The sequence below is a fragment of the Podarcis erhardii genome (genome assembly GCF_964252035.2).
Source record: "Podarcis erhardii genome assembly, chromosome: 8".
NCBI classification, from domain to species: Eukaryota; Metazoa; Chordata; class Lepidosauria; order Squamata; family Lacertidae; genus Podarcis; species Podarcis erhardii.
The window spans coordinates 37,388,292-37,408,217 of NC_138499.1; the positions used below are offsets into that span (position 1 = coordinate 37,388,292).

Here is a 19,926-nt window from a genome sequence, read left to right on the forward strand (position 1 = left end):
ATTGAAAGAAGTCAGTTTTGAAGTAGATGGCAACCATAATTATAGTTATCTTCTAAAATGTCATTGTCCTTGCACTGTACCGATGTGAAGATAAATCTTGAGTTGAATCTGATCCTACATTGACTTGCACACAGAGAAGCCTCCTGCCCCCATTCTTAAACCGTGGCAATATTTTCTATGAGGTGTAAAATTTGTCATCTGGGTAAGGGCAAGAATAGATTGTTGTTGTTGTTGTTGTTTTTAAAGCATGGGGGTGTGAACGTACCTCTTGTGGAATATATGATACACCTAATGCTATCTATTTTAGGGGTGATTTTTTCCCTTAACTTTGGGTTCAGAAAAATAGGGGTTGTCTTATATGTGGGGACTTCTTATACATGGAAAAATACGGTACAGTCGTACCTTGGTTATCAAACAGAATCCATTCCGGAAGTCCATTCGACTTCCGAAAACGTTTGACAACCAAGGTGCAGTTTCCGATTGGCTGCAGGAGCTTCATGTATTCAATCAGAAGCTGCAGAAGCTGCATTAGACATTTGGGTTCCAAAGAACGTTCACAGACTGGAACACTCGCTTCCGGGTTTGCAGTGTTCAGGAGCCAAAATGTTCGAGTTGCAAGGCGTTCGAGATCCAAGGTACGCCTGTACTTGCTTAGCATATAACCCACATTTTCATAAAAATATATCAAGAAGGTGTAAACCTAATAAGAATAAAATCAGAAAAAATGCATTAAAATATAATTGAAAACATTAATAAGAACCAAGTGGTTAAAAAGAGAAAATTCATATTGCAGAGGTTTGTCTAAGCAATATATATTTAACATCTCAGCTATTGTGTGGATCCCAAAGCAAATGGCTCATTATGGAGTGGGAGCTTTGGGAGAAAGAAGCTTAAGGAAGAGCTTAGTAGGAAATCACATGCTTTGTATGGCGAAAGTGCCAGGTTCATTTCCTGGCGTTTCCAAGCAAAGTGTGGAAGGGAAACACATCTGAAGCCCTGGCAAGCTGCTGCTCATCAATGTAGAGAAGTTGTTGCTGTTGTTGTTGTTCCTGTTGCTTCTATACAACCTGGCTTCCCATAGGAACCCAGGGCAGTGAACATCATAAAAACAATCCATGAAAATGTGTTACAATACCACAAAAACAGAAAAAAACCCATATGCTAAAAGAATACCACTAGCTGAAATTGCAGTCAACACTAATGTCTCAAAGGCCCAGGAGAACAGATATGTTTTTCATTTGTGTTTAAAAGCCTGTATGGGGACAGACATACCTTCCCAGGGAGGGAGTTCCACAATCTGGGCATTATCACAAAGAATGCCCTGTCAAAATGCGGCAAGGCAACTTGTGGGATCTAATTTGTTTTTTTAGAACCCTGAGGTTTGCCAACCACAGTCTGGAGCAAAAGACACAAGGCACTTAAAGAATTCTGGGCCTAGGAATTAGTACCAGCACTGAACTGGTGTCACAGTCCTTCCATATGAAAACTCACTTGTAAACAAAACCCTGTTTTCTGCAGGATTTGGAGTAAGAATGTGTAGGGATTATAATAAAATTCCTGATTTTATAAGGTTTTCTAAGGAAAAAAAAGCCATAGCACAAATAGTAGAATGGTGGAATATATCGTAAAACACACTTTTTCCATCCTAAAAAGTAAGGGGAAATGTGTGTACGTCTTATGGAGCGAATGCAGGCTGCGCAGCTATCCCAGAAGCCAGAACAGCAAGAGGTATCGTTGCTTTCGCTGTGCAGCGATCCCTCTTGCTGTTCTGGCTTCTGGGATTCAGAATCCCCCCCCCCCGTGTTTTCCTCCTCCAAAAGCTAGGTGCGTCTTATGGTCTAGTGCGTCTTATAGAGCGAAAAATACGGTAGTTTAGGGAGAGGAGAAAAATAAACAGTATTTACATTTCCTTACAATGGAGCTGATGTATAAAACAACAACTGTTTTCTTGTTTTTATTAGATAGAAGAGTTTCGAAGACTGAGGACACATGTTAAAGGGGCAGAACTGCTAGAAGGCAGCGATGGAACACTAGGAGATAACTTTAGACCCACACAGCCACTAAGTGACAGAGTCATAAGGGCTGCCTTCCAGTAGCAAAGACAAATAATGGAAATAATTATAATGTAAGTAAAAACAAAATAGAAAGGGACATGTGGGAGTGGAGACCAAATGCAAAGGGGGCAGAACTCTTTAAGGTTTGTGTCCAACTTAGATTTTGGGTAGGTGTAGTTTGCCTCCATCCTTACAGGACAAGCAGCACCTGTCAGAATTCACTCTTCCACACAACTGTTGATGGCCTACAGATAGAGGAGTGCTGTCTCCCTTATCATGAGCAGAGAAGAAAAGAGAGAGTCATGCATGTCATAGAAATAGCAGTTTTCTTGCATTGGCACTCAGTTAAATGTGAGTCCCACATCTGAAAACTTTGCAGATGACTGCATAAGCCAAGGAACCACTGCCCTCTCTTCCTGAATTTTTGCTTGTTGTCCCGTTGTGTGCCTGCCCTTCACCATATTGGAATTTCAATTATATAGTACTCTTCTGCAATTCCACAATGTAATTACTTTGTTTTTGGAAGGAGTGATTTCAAATGCATCTGGATTCCTGCATAGAGATTACTTGAGGGGGAAGTCACAGACATACTCATGTAAATTTTATTTGTGAGAGAATGAATAATGTCCTAAGGCCACTGCCGGTAATTCAAATATCAGTAGCATCAAAGTTATTTGACAAGATGACTTTGAATTTTAAGCATGGAAGAATTACTTCTAAAAAATATTGATCTGAAATGGCAAAGCTCTTTCAATACATTTAACAGCATCTAAAAATAATTCTTGGGAACAGCTTTGTCAACCTGCCCATAACTTACAAGGTAATACTTAGATCCAAAACAATATAAGTGGGTATTCACTGGAAAGTTGAGCCAATTAAGTAATTTAGGAATTTAGAATCAAAAGAATGTGTTTTGCCACACATTATTTTATCCTACGCAGCAATTTAGTATCCTTCAGATCCTGTTAATCTTTGGTTCCCTTCATCCCTGACTGACCACAATAAGCACCACATTGACAGGCGCATTGTGGTCAGCTTCCCAAACCAGGTAGAGATTAAATAATGCAGGACACAGGTGTGGGTGGAAACAGGCCACAATATTTGTTGACCAAAGTGAGGTAAATGGGGGTTGGCATGGCATTGGGTCAGGATTCATTAACCCCCTAAGATCCAGTTACAGATAGGTAGCCGTGTTGGTCTGCCATAGTCAAAACAAAACAAATTCCTTCCAGTAGCACCTTAAAGACCAACTAAGTCAGTTCTTGGTATGAGCTTTCGTGTGCATGCACACTTCTTCAGATACACTGCAGATACACTTCAGTGTATCTGAAGAAGTGTGCATGCACACGAAAGCTCATACCAAGAACTGACTTAGTTGGTCTTTAAGGTGCTACTGGAAGGAATTTGTTTTGTTTTCCCCTAAGATCCGTGCAAGTTGACCAGCATACAGGGGCCCAATGTGGTGCACATCATGTGACTGGAATCCTGCTGGTAACCTGAGATGAATGGCCCTGGCTTTGGCCTAGACAGAGCTCAAGTGCAGAGCTGTGTGCCCAACTCAAGAGGGCCTTGAGATCCTACTCAATGCCATTTAAGCCCAAGTTATGATCAACAGCTATGTAGATGATGCCTAACAGTCACCTGCTATCCATTGAAAGAAACCTCTCAACTTGAAGGCTAATTGTGGTTAAAGAGTAATATTACTTTCCAGCTCTGTAAAATAGCAGCCACTCAATGCCTCAATGGAAGACCTAGGACGTGTGTGTGTGTGTGTAGAAGCTAGGAAAACCTCCAGTCACAAGGTGAGAGAGGACTAGAATGCCCCCAAGATCTTGCTGAGCCATGCAAGAGGAAGAAGCCCCACAAGATCCCAGGGAGTATTGGTCCTTCCCTTGGCCATGGCTATGTCACAATGCTGGGCCAACATTAATGCTGAGAAACTGGTAAAAAGTGTGCACCAATAGTAATAAATACAATATTAAAGTATTCATGTTGTGTCATGGCTGAGCTCTTCATAGTGACCTTGAGTTAGGGGATCATGCCCTGGGGATTCTGTACCCCTAGACTTACCTAAACAGATCAGTGGGCGGTACACCCCAAAGGCAGCACTTTCCAGGAGGACATGCTGCTGCACTCTGTTCTCAAGAGCAGTCAACCAGATCTTTCCAGCAGGGATTCTGAATCAACACACCGACTCACCTATTACTGTTTGTTCCCCTGTAGGCTCTTCAGTAAAGATGACTGGATGTGGAACATTAGGCCATTTATCAATGTCACAGAGCTAGGATGCAATCTGGAACACACTGTTCCTTTCAACCTCAGCTTAGACAGCCTTCAGATTGCACTGAACTCTGATGAATTTTATCCTTTATCGGAGTAACTTCTGTTACCTGTGAAGCTGTTCTAAGTTTGGCAGACCTTTGGTACCCTTCTACACTACCTGCTCAGTTCCAATTACAAATTTCCACCAGCTACTGATAACCTCAAGCACCTGAGTCAGTCATCCATGGCCTAGCCCAGGATCTAGAAGTTGTCCACGGCATCTGGAATAGGACATCTTGTGCCTGGTTGAATACATGCTTATTACTTTTGCTGGAGGAGAGCTGAAGGAAAATGTATCTTGGAATCTGTTCCCATATTGGAAAAGTCCAAGTAGTTATTGTATCCTTCTCAAGTGTTATTTCATTTATGTTACTGTCTATTTTACTTCTGCAATCAAAGAATGGAAGAATAGACCTGAAGGTAATTTGAGGCATCTACAGGTATGCAGAAAGCGAGGCGTCACTACACCCCAGAAAAACATTTGCCATTTTTTTGTCACACATAGCTAACCCATTCTAGGGCCCATCTGCACTATACATTTAAAGCAGTACTGTACCACTTTATGGCTTTCCCCAAAGAATCCTTGAAAGTGTAAGGTTGCTAAGGGTTCTAAGAGTTGCTAGGAAACCCCTATTCCCCTCAGAGAGCAACAATCCCCAGAAGTCCCTGGGGAAGAGGGGGTTGATTGTTACTGTATTTTTCCATGTATAACACAACCCCATGTATAAGACTATTTTTGGGAGCCCAAAATTAAAAAAATTAAAAATTAAGGAAGTTGTTGAATATAAGATGAACCCCAATCTATTACTAAAAATTTTAAGAAAAAAGGTTGTCTTATACATGGAAAAATACAGTAAACCACTTTGAAATTTCAGCTCTGTGAGGGGAACGGGAATCTCCAACAACTCTCACCACCCGTAATAAACTACAGTCATGACTGTTTAGGTGGTATAATACATCTTTTAAAGTATTTTGCAGATGGGACCCTAACATCCTCTTGAAAATAAGAGTTGAAAAGTGCATAGTAAAACCTGTGTAATCCTGGTAAATATATGACTCCCTCTGTATCTTACACATTTTGATTTACGATTCATATGCTTTGATAAACAATTATACATGATACAGTATATCCCTGTGAAATAAGATTGAATTAAATAAGTTGATTTCTGCTGGCTTGATGTTTTCTAAGAGACCTTGATGTTTTGCGTCGATATGTATTTATTCTATCCTGATTACTAGAAGCCTTTGTGGATTTCTGAGCCATACTAAGGAGTGGCCTGAGGGAGAGAAACATAACGTTTTAGAATTCTGTCCTTTTCCAATATGTTAACTCAGTAGCTGGAATGGTCTTCCATAAGTCATTCTTCTCTCTTTCCTGTTTTTTATTTAATAATGTAAACATAAGCCTATTTGAAAGTATGAATATTAATTTATTGAAAGTAATGAAGAAATAACAATGCGGGAAAGTCAGTATTTCTTTATTTTTGGAATCTAGAGATCAGATGGTCTCTACCAAGGGGATCAGATGCGCTCCTGCCAATATGAAGAGGCCTGACGGGAAAGATAAGAGACAGAGAATAAAGAATTCTCTAACACGAAGAAGAGAAAAATGGGACTTAGGAAGTAACAGATCTCACTCTCAGAATATTGAAAAAACATGAGCCCCTTTGAACTTGCTTCAATGTAATCTGTCCACAATATGTATTAGTACTAATTATTTGAAATATTGTTTACTGATCAGCATGCACTATAGCAAGAAGAGTATGCATCTCTATGTCAACCAAATCATAATTTCATTTAAACAGCATTGCAAATGATGAGTACTGTCTTTCCCTCGATTAAACTTATTAATAACAAATTCATTGGTTTTCCAGAAAATTCATGGGTTTTCAGCCAATAGTTTCACAATTACATTTTTGGAAGCTGTAGAATAATCTCCAGTTAAAAGTAAAACAGACAATACAGTGGTACCTCAGGTTAAGTACTTAATTCGTTCCGGAGGTCCGGTTCTTAACCTGAAACTGTTCTTAACCTGAAGCACCACTTTAGCTAATGGGGCCTCCTGCTGCTGCCGCTCTGCCACTGCACGATTTCTGTTCTCATCCTGAAGCAAAGTTCTTAATCTGAAGCACTATTTCTGGGTTAGCGGAGTCTGTAACCTGAAGCATATGTAACCTGAGGTACCACTGTATATGTAATGTATTGATGGAACCCTGAGCTTCCAATATTCTGTAAGCTTTTTCTGACAGGGTTATGCTAATATCTAATTCAAATTAATGTCATTCAAGTCAGGACATCACACAGGCCTTTAATATTTATTTATTTATTTATTTATTGTATTTATATGTTACCTTTTCTCTAAAGGTGCATACATACACAGTTTTCTTCCCCTTCTGTTATATTCTCACAACAACCTTTTGAGGTAGTTACAAAGAAAGAACAGAGCAGGCCTAATATCACCCAGGAGTGGGAATTTGAACCCGGGTCTTCTCTGTCCTAGTCCAACACTCTAATCATTGCACCACACTGGTTCTCATCAAATATAACATGTGCTATAATATAGGTGGAACATAAATAAACAAACCAACAAAAATAAATAACATGAATATATGAAAAAGGGATATAAATCCATATCCAAAAGCAACACCTAATGTCGGGATGTGTTTATTTGATAATTTCCAATAAAACCTTTTCCTAAAGCATTTCTAATTTTCATATTAAGTTTGTTTTTATATTGAGACTTTTACCTTTAAGGAAATCTATAGGTCACACATTTCTTTTCAATTAACCTAATTTATAATTAACACGAAAAGCTGTTTGTGTCGCCTCCTGTTCAACACAGCTATAATAAATGCAATAAAACACGCTTTCACATGGTTCCTTATAGTTATGTTTCATTTCTTTAATACAGTGGGTATATTTCACATGCTGGTACAGCTTAATTTCATTTCTGAACGAATATTCTGCTTGAACAAGTGAAAAGGGTATAATGTGTAAATTCAATTAAAGAGTAATTAGCTACTCAATCACTCTTACATCACACTTGGGACTGGCTAAGAAAGAAAAAAGCCACTGTTCACAAGTATATGGGAGAGCAGTGTGTTAATTAGTTTAGTGCTAATTGAAGCTGAGAAAGTATGTGACTGCCATGAGATAGATTTTAGCAAAAGCTGTCATAACAACAGTGCTTCAGTTTATTTCTGCATATTGTAACATGGAACTTTCACAGTAAGCCACAGCCCAAATTAAACTATGTGTTTTCATCTTCTCTGAGGAGTGCTTGCTTGGGGTGTGTGTGTGTGTGTGTAAACTGTGCTCTCTTAAATCAGTACTGTACTAATTTTCTCATTTAGTCAATAGCCAAACAATGAGCCAAAGATTCCTGTAATTGTATCATTCTATTATTTACAAGAGATGAGCCTGAGTCACTGAAGGTGACTTGTGATTTATGCAACTGAGATCCAACACAGCTCAGAATTTTAACTTCTATTAATATGACCCTTAATACAGTTCATTCTTATTATTTATTAGACTTATTAGCTGCCTGTTATCTAAAAGGTTTCAAAGCAACTTGTAATATACCATGGCGAGGGGGAATAATATATAATATCAACATTTTCATGCAGCACCGACAATTCATTCACAAACACCACATATCTACCCCCTATAACAGTCACACAAAGCTTTGGAAGCTAACAGCAGAACAAAACCAGCTTAGTCCCTCAAAGGCCTGGGAAGTGGTTAAATGGTTCTTTATCTCAATGTTTGACTGGTAATTCTTTGAGGACCACAGGTGTGATTCTGTTTGACTTAGTCAAGTGCCTAGCAATGGCCTGTGATGCAATCACCTATTTGGCTACATGGGTAGAGGGGGAAAATCGCCCACACTGAAAGGTGGTTTGCACTTTCAAAGCAAATTTTGCCAATCATCTGTTGGGTGGTTACATAGGTGCAGTTGCACCCAGTTGTACCTTGTCAAAATATTATAGTATAGACTTGTTTTGGACATTGTTATGGAAAACTGATACATGAGTCATTTAGCTGGGGAAACCCAGCCAGATGGGTGGGTTATAAATACCGTAATAAAATTATTATTATGATTATAGCTGAAGTGCTGTTAGTAAAGTCTGAAGCCAGTATGTAAACTATGCCAAAACTGATATATTATCAATATTCTAGCTCAGGGCCTGGCGAAAGTACCCACAGCTGATTATTCAGAGCATGGAGAAGACTGCGATAGTAATGTGGAAAGTACAATGTAAGTTTGATATAGAATAATAATTTATAAATCTAAGAGCTTGATCCAGTCCATGTCCTACAGGTGTAGGGAGGAAGAAATCAACAGTAGGGGAATATCACACATGGAAAAGCTACGAGCACGAGTGGGAAGTAATTGGTTAGTGATGGATCATTCTGTAGGTTTGGATATAACACAGGACACTGGAGGTTATAATTAGAGGCTAGCAGAAAAAAGCAAAACTAGACTTCTGATCATGGAAGCAATCAAGAACTTCTAGAATGTGAGCTACTGATGAGATCCTGTAAGGTATAGAGAGGAACTGGTGGGGCAACAACCATCAGACATACTCAAATTAATACTTGTGAGATGCTCAGGAAAAAGAGTTTAGGCAATCAGTGAGCTCACAGGTGACCTTGAAGGCAGTGCAAGCAAGTGTGAAACATCTATTCAGTAAAAGCGAGAGCTGCAGTAAAAGTCAGTGAACAACAAACATCTTCACAGTTCTGATGATAAAAAATAACAATTAGCAAAAACTCTGTGCAAGACTGAAAATAAAAGACATCAGTTGACAAGACATCTGTGGAAATCTGACTACATGTGCAAAATGCAAGGCTGCTTTCTCCATAATGCTAATTAACCATTCCATAATCATTAGAGTTTGGTGCAGCTTTCCAATTATAAGCTAGAATGGTTTTTTGTGTGTGTGCAGCAACTAAGAAAATCTGCAACAATAGCTTCAGCTTCCAAATAATTCAGAAGTAAAGTTAACACGTCAAATCAAAGCCTTATACCAGTTTGACTATGTAGACTATGTGTGCCATGAAAGGCTGACATTTTTCAGGTACTCAGTCCACCCCACCTCTACCCCACTGCTGTTTTGAACATGCTGCTGGAGGAGAGAGATTCAAGAAGCATGGAGCCCTGCAAAGGAGAGGAGGGAAGGGGAAGTTCTACTGTGTAAATGGAAGTCTTCTTCAGGTGTGGAACAGCAGTGTTGGAGGCAGTGAAGTCCCACTTCATTCTGGGACTTACTCCCAAGAGTAACTTCTTGTGGAAGGAGAGCAGGCTGCTTAAGATAATCTCTGTGCATTTGCTCTTACATGCTTATAGTATTCTTGGCGCAAAATTAATATCAGTAAAGAACTCTATTAAACAGACTTATATAATCTATAGTTGCAGCTGGGCAGTTGACAAGGAATTATGGGTGGCTATTCCTGACTCACCCCAGGAGTGATAGATCATTTGCTTTAGGAGCTGTGGGGATCTCATTGCCCTCTATGTACACAGCAAAAGGAACTAAATGTATCATATTCAATGGGAACTTTAAACAACTGGACTCCTATTAGCTTTTTCCTTTTTAGTTCAGGAAGGGAAACTTGGTATTATAGTTGTATACAGAGGATTTGTTCAAAGCAAAAACTGTGGGAATTTCCAAAGTTCTGTGCACCATTCAAGACATTGCTGTTTTCTGTTTCTGTACAAAACATAAGGCTTTTAGGTTACATTTGGAAAGAAGGTACGCAACTGATTGAAAGTAATAAAATCCACTGTGCACAGAGTGGGGCAACTCGATGAAAATGTCAGGGATAAGTGAGACTTGTTCTAACTAGTTCCACTCCATTAGCATTAGTGGATTTTCTCCTGATTTACACTGCTGAGAGAGAGAAGAGTCAGGCCCACCATACTATTGAAGAATATATCAAGAAACCTCCACCCCTGCTGTCATGAAACTCCTTTCAGTTTTCACTGTCTCCCTGGCTGGACATAAACAGTCTTTCAGGCTCACTGTGGAATTTCAGTAACATAATTGTTCCATTCTCTTTTCAGAGAGGGGGAAGACAATGTCCCCACAGTGCCTTTGGATGAGAAATGGAAACGTTTGAGGCTGCAGCTTCAGTCTCGCCACAAAGCCTGCTTTGTCTGCCTTCATCTAATTCAGCCTTGATAGACAGCTATGACAGTTGCCCTGTCCACACGGTCCAGTGAAATTCTGGGAATGAGCTTTATATTACAAGGAGAAATCACATTAAAACTCCCAACTAGCTAGTCTTAACTTTTTATTGCTCATGACAACCAGGTTTTGCACTGCACTACTCTATAGTAGTCTGCAACTCCCAGCATGTTTGGTGGGAAAATGATGAGTGTAAACAACACACCTCAAAGGGATTGTATAAATAATGGCAACTCTCAACATCTTTTTTTTAGTATTTATTCTCCTCTCTTGCATCATTCTAGTATAAAAGGCGCAGATGCTCCATCATCATCATCATCATCATCATCATCTTCATTATCAGCAGCCCACCTTTTCTCCTGACAGGACCCCCATTAATGGAAGGCAACTTGGACTCATTGACGTGATCTAAATGGAAGCCCCTTCTGCAAACAGAGCAAAAGTGACAGATCCAAACCACTGACTGCTTTTATATCCAGTGAAAAGTGATGCTGCAAAAAAGGAAGCTCTAACCACCACAAAGAGATTTAAAATGCTGGCTAGGCAAAAACCTTATAGCAGGCCATATTTGCCCAGATTTGTCCCCCACAGAGAGCGCCAATGGGGTGCCTTTTAGAAGCTGGTCTTCAACTTTCAACATCCCAGACCATAGCTGGGACTGATGGGAGTTGCAGTTCAGCAGTATCTGGTGAGTACCATAGTGGCTATTCTTAGTCTACTCTGCCTGACAGTGGCTTTCCTGAGTCTCAGACTAACATCTTTCCCAGCACCTGTAGCCTATTCCTTTTAACCAGAGATGCCACGAATTGAACCTGGAAACTTTTGCAGCTGAATCACTGAACTAGGGTCCTTTCTCAAATGAGAACAAAATTTATTTACAGTTTAGATCTTGACTAATATATCTGGGTACATAGTTCAGTTCACTGCTATTCTTTACCACACTGCACAGATTTGACTGTACAACTACAAAATATTAGTGCAGAACTTACACCTCCTCTTTTGAAGCAGCTAGGCTATTGGGTAGGGGATGAAGTCAAAGGCCTGGATATCGTGGCCAAAGCTGCTTCAGCAACAACAATGCAATCCTCTACATATTTACACAGACACAAGACTACAGTCGTACCTTGGTTTTCGAACAGCTTAGTTCTCAGATGTTTTGGCTTCTGAACATCACAAACCCAGAAGTGACTGTTCTGGTTTGTGAACTATTTTTGGAAGTCAAACATCTGATGTGCTTCTGCAGCTTCCGATTGAGTGCAGGAAGCTCCTGCAGATAATCAGAAACTGTGTCTAGGTTTTTGAACGTTTTTGGAAGTTGGATTCCATTCAAGAAGCAAGATACAACTGTACTGAGTTCAATGGGTTCAATGGGACTTAACTCCCAGGCAAGAGCATATAAGATTGTAGCCAAAAACATTATAGGAGTTGGCCAGAGATATTCCCTTCATCACAGGGAATAATAAGATTATATTGAGATTGGAAACCATATAAATCATATTTTTGTGATTGCGAAACAAAGGGAAAGCTGGTAAGACCAAGTTATAATGAAACACAAAAATAATAAAAATATCCTGAGGCTCACCATTCATTAAGACATCTGTAATTGTTATATATCTCCCACCTTTGCAATAGTCATTGATGCTAAACATCATATGACCTGCAAGTATGACATGTGCATTCAGTAACACACATCAAGCTCTCTTCCTGTGCAAACAGTCCTATTTATTTAATGCAGCAGAGCTGCTTGGTATAATAGTGTAAATGTAAACATCAGAGTCCAGATGAAACAGAGTTGCAGCAAATGCAACTATATATCTAGCAGTTATTTGGATTCTAGCACTGACCAGTAAACACACACACACAGGGTCAGGTCCAGAGATCTGTGAACAGTTCCTCTTCTGGAATGGGTGCTCTCAGCTCCCACAAATGAAAGGAGGAAAATAATTTCTGCTGATTCCCTTGCACTGTCTGAAAATTTGCACATACCCTATTGGAGAAAAGCATGGGAGGTGATGCGTATGTGTGGGTGTGTTTTTACAGGATGAGAGGGGAATAAACTAAAACAGCCCCTCCCCTTCCACTCATGGTATATACTGGATAGACCCATTCTATGAATGGAAGGAAAATTTACATGAAAATAAGGACTCTTCCATCTGCTGTATACACTTTTACATTTATATTTATGTAGAAACATGTCACAGTATAAGGATGGCAGCATTTTTCTTTATTTCTGCTGTGTTCTTTGAAATGTAGTTCTGAAGACAGATCCAAAGCACCCCACCCCCCGGCTATGCTTTGGGCAACCAGAGGTTTTTTTTACATTTGGAGTAATCTTACCTAATCAAGTTTTTGTGACGCCACTTCCATTTAATCTTAAAACCTATTACAAAAATTGAAGACTGGGGCTTTTATCCAGCAACATCTTTCTCTGTCCCTGACCCCATCCCTTTGTTTTGTTTCCATTTAACATGAAGCCTGACAAAGAGTTCTGACTTTTCAGTTAATCCCAATAGAAGGTGTTTAGGAAGTTTATTGTGGTAATAAATCAAGACGGAATAAGGTAGCCACAGTGACAAAGTCATGCAAATGTAAGAAAATTCTGTTGCATTTTCCACAAACGTAGAAAGCTTGCCTTGTACCAGGATTGAGCTAAGCCTAAGATTGTAGGCTCAGGCTCTTTGGCATCTTAGGCCAACACCATCATTTGCTCCATCATACTTTCAACTGGGTTTGCCACGCATTGAACCCAGGACCAACGAACTGTTGTTGTTTTTGGAGTATTTATGCTGCCTACTAACTGAAGTTCTTGAGGTAGCTTATAATGTAGTTTAAATGCAATATAACCGGCAATGATACAATAGTCACTGGAGTTGGGCAAAGGTGTCTATAAGTTCCACCTTAGGCTTTAGATGTTCCAGCTGCTACTCTGCACCTGAATCTCAGGACCTGGAACAGAGTGTTGAAGCAGCCTGGTGATAGCTCTCCATAGGCCAAAGTTTCCCTCCCTGGCTGCTGCTGATGTCTCCCATAGCCTCTGAACCTGGGGGCAGATGCAGGGGGTTCTGGGACAACAAATATGTTAGAAGTTCCCATCTCAGTCCTTAGATGTCCTGTCTGCCATTCTGTTGCAGGATTTTTGGCCTCAGCAGGTCAACAAGGAAATAAATCAAGCTCAGACATGGCTGCCTAAGCAGCTGCATGTTAATTCTTCACAGGCTCCTCTCCTGTAGGGGCCTCTTTAAGCATCCAAATGCCCCATTATTATTTTCTCATTTTTTTAAAAGAGACAATTTGTACTCCTGAAACCTTCAGGATATTCTTGTAAATAGGCTAGGACATTATTCTTTTAATATAAATATGGTCATTTCAATTCAGGAAGGAAGATCCATAGACAGGGCTAGGCTGCCAGGGTTACAAGTGATGCAGCGGCAAATGTCTATCTGGATATGTATCTGGGTAGCACAAGATTCATAAGGGTCCAGCATTTGTTGACTCAAGAAAATGTAACTTGATTCAGGACAGATGGCAGGGAACAAGGCTTTTTTCTTTAAAAGGGGGCATTTTTAAAGGAAACATTGAGAACAGTTATTTCAGATAGCAGACCATGTGTGTAGTATCCTGGGGGTTGGGGAAGGGTACTCACCGTGTGAGGAAACCTTGCAATGAGTCTGCCCAAATACTAGGAAGCAGAATGAATCAAGATAACATCAAAAACTATATTTATTAGTACGGAGTAATATTCAGCATAGGAGCCTGGACTTACAGGGAAGACTAAGGTTCTAACTAGTTCCCTCTTAACTATGGAGGGAACCACACCCACTGTAGGGTTGTCATATGTCCACATTTTCGTTAAAATAACCGAAAAATCTCAGCTTTGGGAATTTTCTTTAAAAAGCTCTGGATTTTCAGTACTTGAAATATGGCAACCCAAGTTACAGACCAAGCATGCTTCTTAAAGAGGCAGGCCATTTACCAGCTGAACTGTGGTGACATTTAACTAGCCATTTTTATGCTAACTTCACATTTTTAATAAGCAAAACATGGCCTTTATTCTAGAAATGAATTTGGTTTTATCAAGTGGAGGAACATTTGAAGAATTCTTTTAACTGGTAGGTTTTGTTTTTGTTTTTTATGAGGATATTTTTTACCTGAAGGGCTGGAAATAAACAATCTGTCAGGGCCCTGTTAAAATCACTTGATTTGATGTGGATGTGGATCCTTGTTCCAGGAGCTTCTTATTATCATGCATGACTAGCACTGGATCCGGGCCAATGTGCTCAAAATCAATGCTTGGGTAGTGATTGTGGGTTGTTGTTTTTTAAATACACATGTTGATCAACTACCTTTTCTCACTGTGCAGCTTTTAGCATTGGAAATTACAGTGTTAAGGTAATAACTGAAACTACAATAAACACAGGAAAGGAGCACAGGAAAGGGAAATAATGGTTTCTTTAAAGGGGAGACGTTACGTCATTTACTCTGCAACATATTCTCCATCTCATAGCCAAGATACTCTAGCGCAGTCTTAGATAAGAAGCATGTTTTATTTGGGGAATAAATATCTATTTAAATTATTTAACACAATTCTATACTACCCTCCATTAAAATAAATAAACGAGTTCCAGGGTAGTTTACAGGCAATGTAATCCAATCTCCATAAGATCAATACATGAAAACCACAATATGGGCAGGATCTAAAACAAGAGACTAAGTGCTTTTTATTCATGAACAGCAAGTGTGTTGGTAAATAAGTAGGTCTTTTAACAGGAACCTGGCATGTGAGTATCCTACATGTGCAATTTTAATTTATTTTTTTTCACATAGCTATACTACTGTTTTGGGAAAGATTGAGGGCACAAGGAGAAGGGGACGACAGAGGATGAGATAGTTGGATGGTGTTCTCGAAGCTACCAGCATGAGTTTGACCAAACTGCGGGAGGCAGTGGAAGACAGGAGTGCCTGGCGTGCTCTGGTCCATGGGGTCACGAAGAGTCGGACACGACTAAACAACTAAACAACAACATACTACTGTTGTCCTATCCATGCCACTAAGCGTTCTTGCCCCTCATCTCAATAATTCCTCTTTCATCCTCCACTACCTTTTCCTGTTCAGAGTCTGCATGCCGATATTTCTGAGTCTGAGCCATGAACATTTAAGCTATTTCTTTTTCACAGGAAGTATGCAAGAGCAAACATTAATAGCCCTTAGTTATCATGTTTCAAATTGGGCACAATGGAAGCTTGTGCTTTTTTGGGTGTGGTGCTTTTTTAAAAAAAACAGATACAGAGGTATTGTACAACAGTTATATTTAGCTTGCGCAAGACCTCTGTATTAAAACCCTCTATACCTGGGTTCTGAGGGGACTGCATCAAAGGAAAAAAACCCTCTATAGCTTCAAATGTATCAAGGTGCATGTTTACTTTCTTACAACTAAATATAGGGCACACTCTCCAGCAGATCCAGTTTTTATAATGATGGAAGATTTAAATTTTGCAGCACAACATGACTGCTGGAAAATAAAAAATATGTTACTTATTTCCACAGTTAAAGAAATCAGATTCCTGTTTCATGTCTCCTGGATCTTATGGTTCTTTTAAGCCTTTCATACACATGGAAGAAGGCATCCGAAAGGATACTTGTGTTGGATTAAGCCACTTCTTCAACTAAATATCCAGGAAACGGGGTATATATAGAAGCCAATCACCAGCACAGAATATATTTTATGAGAGTTTCATAAACCCTGCCTTCTTCAGTGTGCTGTGATATCTTTATACCCACACACCCACACACCCTGTAATTACTGTGAGTGGATGAGTGACTTTAAAAGAACATAGAAAGTTTCCTAATCCTTGACTCACAGCAGTGGATTTAAGATTCACAGAAAGGGAAGCTGAAAAGACATACTGATTCCTCTTCTGTTTAAAGGTGATACTCAATTATTTGAGAACAAACAACCCAGACAGCTAATGCATTCTATTCCTGTTGACATTAATGGAAGTTTTCTACACAAACCTGGTTCCAGCAACCAAAGGGTATAGATGGGCAGAAAAACATGTGTTGCTTCTGTTCAGTTCAGTAGTGCTTGTGATATGTTCCTGAGATTATTTGAGGAATTGGAACCAAGCTTCTACTTTCTGTCTTCAACATTTGCTATGCATGCAGGAGCATGCAGGTGTACGGACTTCAAACATGACCTTAGACACACACTCATAAGAGGCGGGAACATTTGCAGGAGAAGCAATCAAGTGCTGTTCTAAAGTGGGCCTACCTAACCCTTATTTAGTCCCCCAAACATATAATCATACAAGGCTTATTTAAAAAGTGATATTTTTCATTACAAGAAAGCAAGCATTTATTAAAGGAGTGGCAACCAATGTGGAACAGCATGTAGAAATACATGGAAATCATGAGTGCCTAACACACTCACCATTTATTTAAATGAAATACTCTAATCTACAAGAAAAGAGAGTGAGTGAGCGTAATGTGAGTTCTGAACTCTAAAAATAGGGACAGCAGCAAGGTTATACCTTTCTCAGCTTGTGTTAGATTGATCCTGCACTTGGATGAATAAAAACAACCAGGACCTAAAGTTAGATTTCTGTACTTGTGAGAGTTAAATTCTCCTTCTAAACCTGCAGACAGCAGACAATAGAGCCTTTACCCATTTATTGGTCTGATGTCCAGGGAAGCATAAAGTTGTTCCTGAGAGCGGTGTGGAGAAAGTGGAAGATTGTTAGAGGCACAATGTGATTAACTGAAGCCTTAAATGGGATTTTAGATCTCATAGCTATGCATGTAAAATGGGAGGGGGAGAGTTTAATTCATACATTGCAGGTGATGTGATATTGCACCTGCAAAGAGGCTTCTGGTCGTCTGTGCAGACCAACCACATCATGTGCTTGCAGCAGCCATGTGAACTAGCTAGTCCTTGCTTATTTGGTCAGTGCTTGACCATGGCACCTGCTGGAGATCCATCCCAACATTTACCTTCCCCCATGGGCTGAAGTAAAAGTGCCATGGGCACACCCTACACCACCTTGTCCTGGTCACTAGAAGTAAGCCATCAGCCTCCTTCTTTGTGGTCAAGAAAACCTGTCCCAGAACTTGCTTTAGCCCTTGGCATGGGAGTAGGTGAGTGCAGGGAAGGACCCTCCATGGCAGCCTCAACCAGCCTCTGAAAAATATCCGCCTGCTGCTTTCTTTTATGCTCAAGACATGTAGCAGAATAGAACCATTTGCTCATTCAATGGGTCATGTATAAATTGTTCTTAAGGAGCTCTTCACTAATGTCCACCTCCTGGTCGGCTTAAAATACATAAAACTGGCCTAAGGGAAGGGAGCCCACACTTTCCTTAGCATTAGTTGCATTTTCACTGGGCTTTCTGCTTTGCAACTTATTTTTGGGTGGAATAAATTGGTGTTTGTTGCAAATTGTCTTTTCTTATGCAAATTACTCAAAAAAAGTTGTCTGGCTGGATGTATAGAAATGTAGCAAATGAACAGTCAACCAAACAAACTCAAAAGACCTATTCTCATTTTTGACAAGTATGGGTCTATTACAAACACAGAGAATACACCACATTTACTGTAACAGCACTGTAAAATGAAATATGTTGGAGAGGACACACAAAGACTCTTCTTGCCAAGGACAACTCCATTAAGCTTAACTGAGCATTTATATTGTGTGTTGATTTCAGTGAGATATAAGTATGCCTATCTTGCTCTGGATAGTGTCTGTTGTCTTCAGCAGAAGAGAGTAGGCATAACTGAAAGGTTGGTGCCAAAAGTGATTAGTAGATCATATCCATAACTCATCTTAACACAATAATACTACTGACTGTTGACATGTCCCATGGGTCAGGGGGCTGCTGGGCAATGGGTGTAATGTGTACACAGATACTCAGAGGCGCATGGAGAATCAAGCCTGCTATCTTGGCATTGGACTGCTCCAGGTGTGAGGCGTATATTTTAGAAAAGAATGTCCATGACTCTCCCAAATGCCATCTGTTAGAAACAAAAGAGAGATCTGTTCTATTTCATTGCAGTGTGTACTGCTGGTATCTTTTTGGATTATTTCTTCTAGCTCTGAATTTCCAGTCACCCCTCGTACCCTGTTCTTTGTCTGGCCCAATTCCAACTGACTCCAGCTATAGAAGCTGGCAAGGCTGCCCCAAACCCTTTCTCTGCCTGATGCAAAATACAAGTTTCCTACTTCCCACCCCTTCAATTTCATGTACAGCAGTCAGCCAGACTTGACAGATGATTTCAGTAGAGGGAATGACCAGGGAGCTCAAGGAAATGGCTGGAGTGGTGGTTGCTGCTTTCCCCCTGCACCTGCTACCTGAGGACATTGCCTTCCTCTGCCTAATGGTGTGGTCAATCCTGGAGGTGCTCAACATTCCTGGAAACCACCTGCTACTTCATTGAAAGCCAGATTTCTTACTTTCTCTGGTCCATTTCCACCTGGTTTGGGGACTATAGTTACCAATGATGCTGCCAATTAATTAATGAATTTCATTTATTTATTCAATGCAATTGCGTGCATTTTTCAAAAATACAAATTGCTTGTGCAGACTGGGGCACAAAATCTCGCCCCCATGGTTCCTACCCAGATTGGGGACCCTGCACCTGTAATTTGCATGGAAAAAATACCTGCCACTGAAGTAAACAAGATGATGATGATTTTTTTCTCATGCACTGACTGGATTGGGGTGTTGAGCTGGATCATAACCACTGCAGGGATGTGGTAAATGCTTTAAAAAATATTTTTCAAGATGCACTTTAATGTAACTACTTTGCCAAGCTGGCTTCGATGCAAAATTAAATTACAAAACAAGCTCCCTACACTGATTTCTCAATCTGGATCAGGCCCTTTGCATTGGCCATTTGTGTGTGAAAGAAAAATAACCTGTGCATTTAAAGACACAGAGACATAGCTAACTAAACATGTGATTTGGCCCTAAGACAGTGCCACCTTCATCCTCTGAAGAAATTACCTACTTAGATGATGTAACTCGTTTCAAAATTATGTTCACATATGACATGAGATTGCTCATGTCAGTAAAAGTATATTTACAATTCAAGCCCATAAAAGTCTTATATGTTTTAAAGAGGATATACGGTACTTGCCACTTTTGCTTCCACCATTATCTTTAAAACATATAAATATATATACTTTTACTGACATGAGCAGTCTCACTGCTGACCTGCACCTGGTGATGACAATATTACATTTAAGAAAATACCTGAGTCTCTTTTCCAATTTAGAATGCAGATTTCTTGGTTACTCAGTTGCTAATAGAGGTTGACCCAAGAACTTGCCAATGTTGTTTCTCTCTATGAAACAGCAGCATGCAAT

General features: G+C 39.9%; 1 protein-coding gene and 1 long non-coding RNA gene across 5 annotated transcripts in view; one reads left to right on the forward strand and one right to left on the reverse strand.

The window, feature by feature from the left end:
- CA8 (carbonic anhydrase 8) overlaps window positions 1–6,234 on the forward strand; it is a 45,447-nt gene extending 39,213 nt beyond the window's left edge. Inside the window, exons 8-9 of one of the 2 annotated variants that reach the window (XM_081874728.1) lie at window positions 1,962–2,129; window positions 5,872–6,234. In XM_081874728.1, coding sequence (XP_081730854.1) covers window positions 1,962–2,096 — 135 coding nt within the window. In that variant the 3' untranslated portion in view covers window positions 2,097–2,129; window positions 5,872–6,234. Of the gene's footprint in view, window positions 1–1,961; window positions 2,130–4,277; window positions 5,551–5,871 lie in introns of those variants that run through there. The other variant, XM_081874727.1, reaches the window with a different exon arrangement.
- The window catches only part of LOC309349149, a 65,542-nt gene that overhangs the window by 38,478 nt on the left and 7,138 nt on the right, over window positions 1–19,926 (reverse strand). The window contains exon 1 of one of the 3 annotated variants that reach the window (XR_014159769.1): window positions 4,254–4,344. The exons of the other annotated variants lie outside the window; for them this stretch is intronic. This is a non-coding gene — a long non-coding RNA (uncharacterized lncRNA). Of the gene's footprint in view, window positions 1–4,253; window positions 4,345–19,926 lie in introns of those variants that run through there. 3 annotated transcript variants of the gene reach the window in all.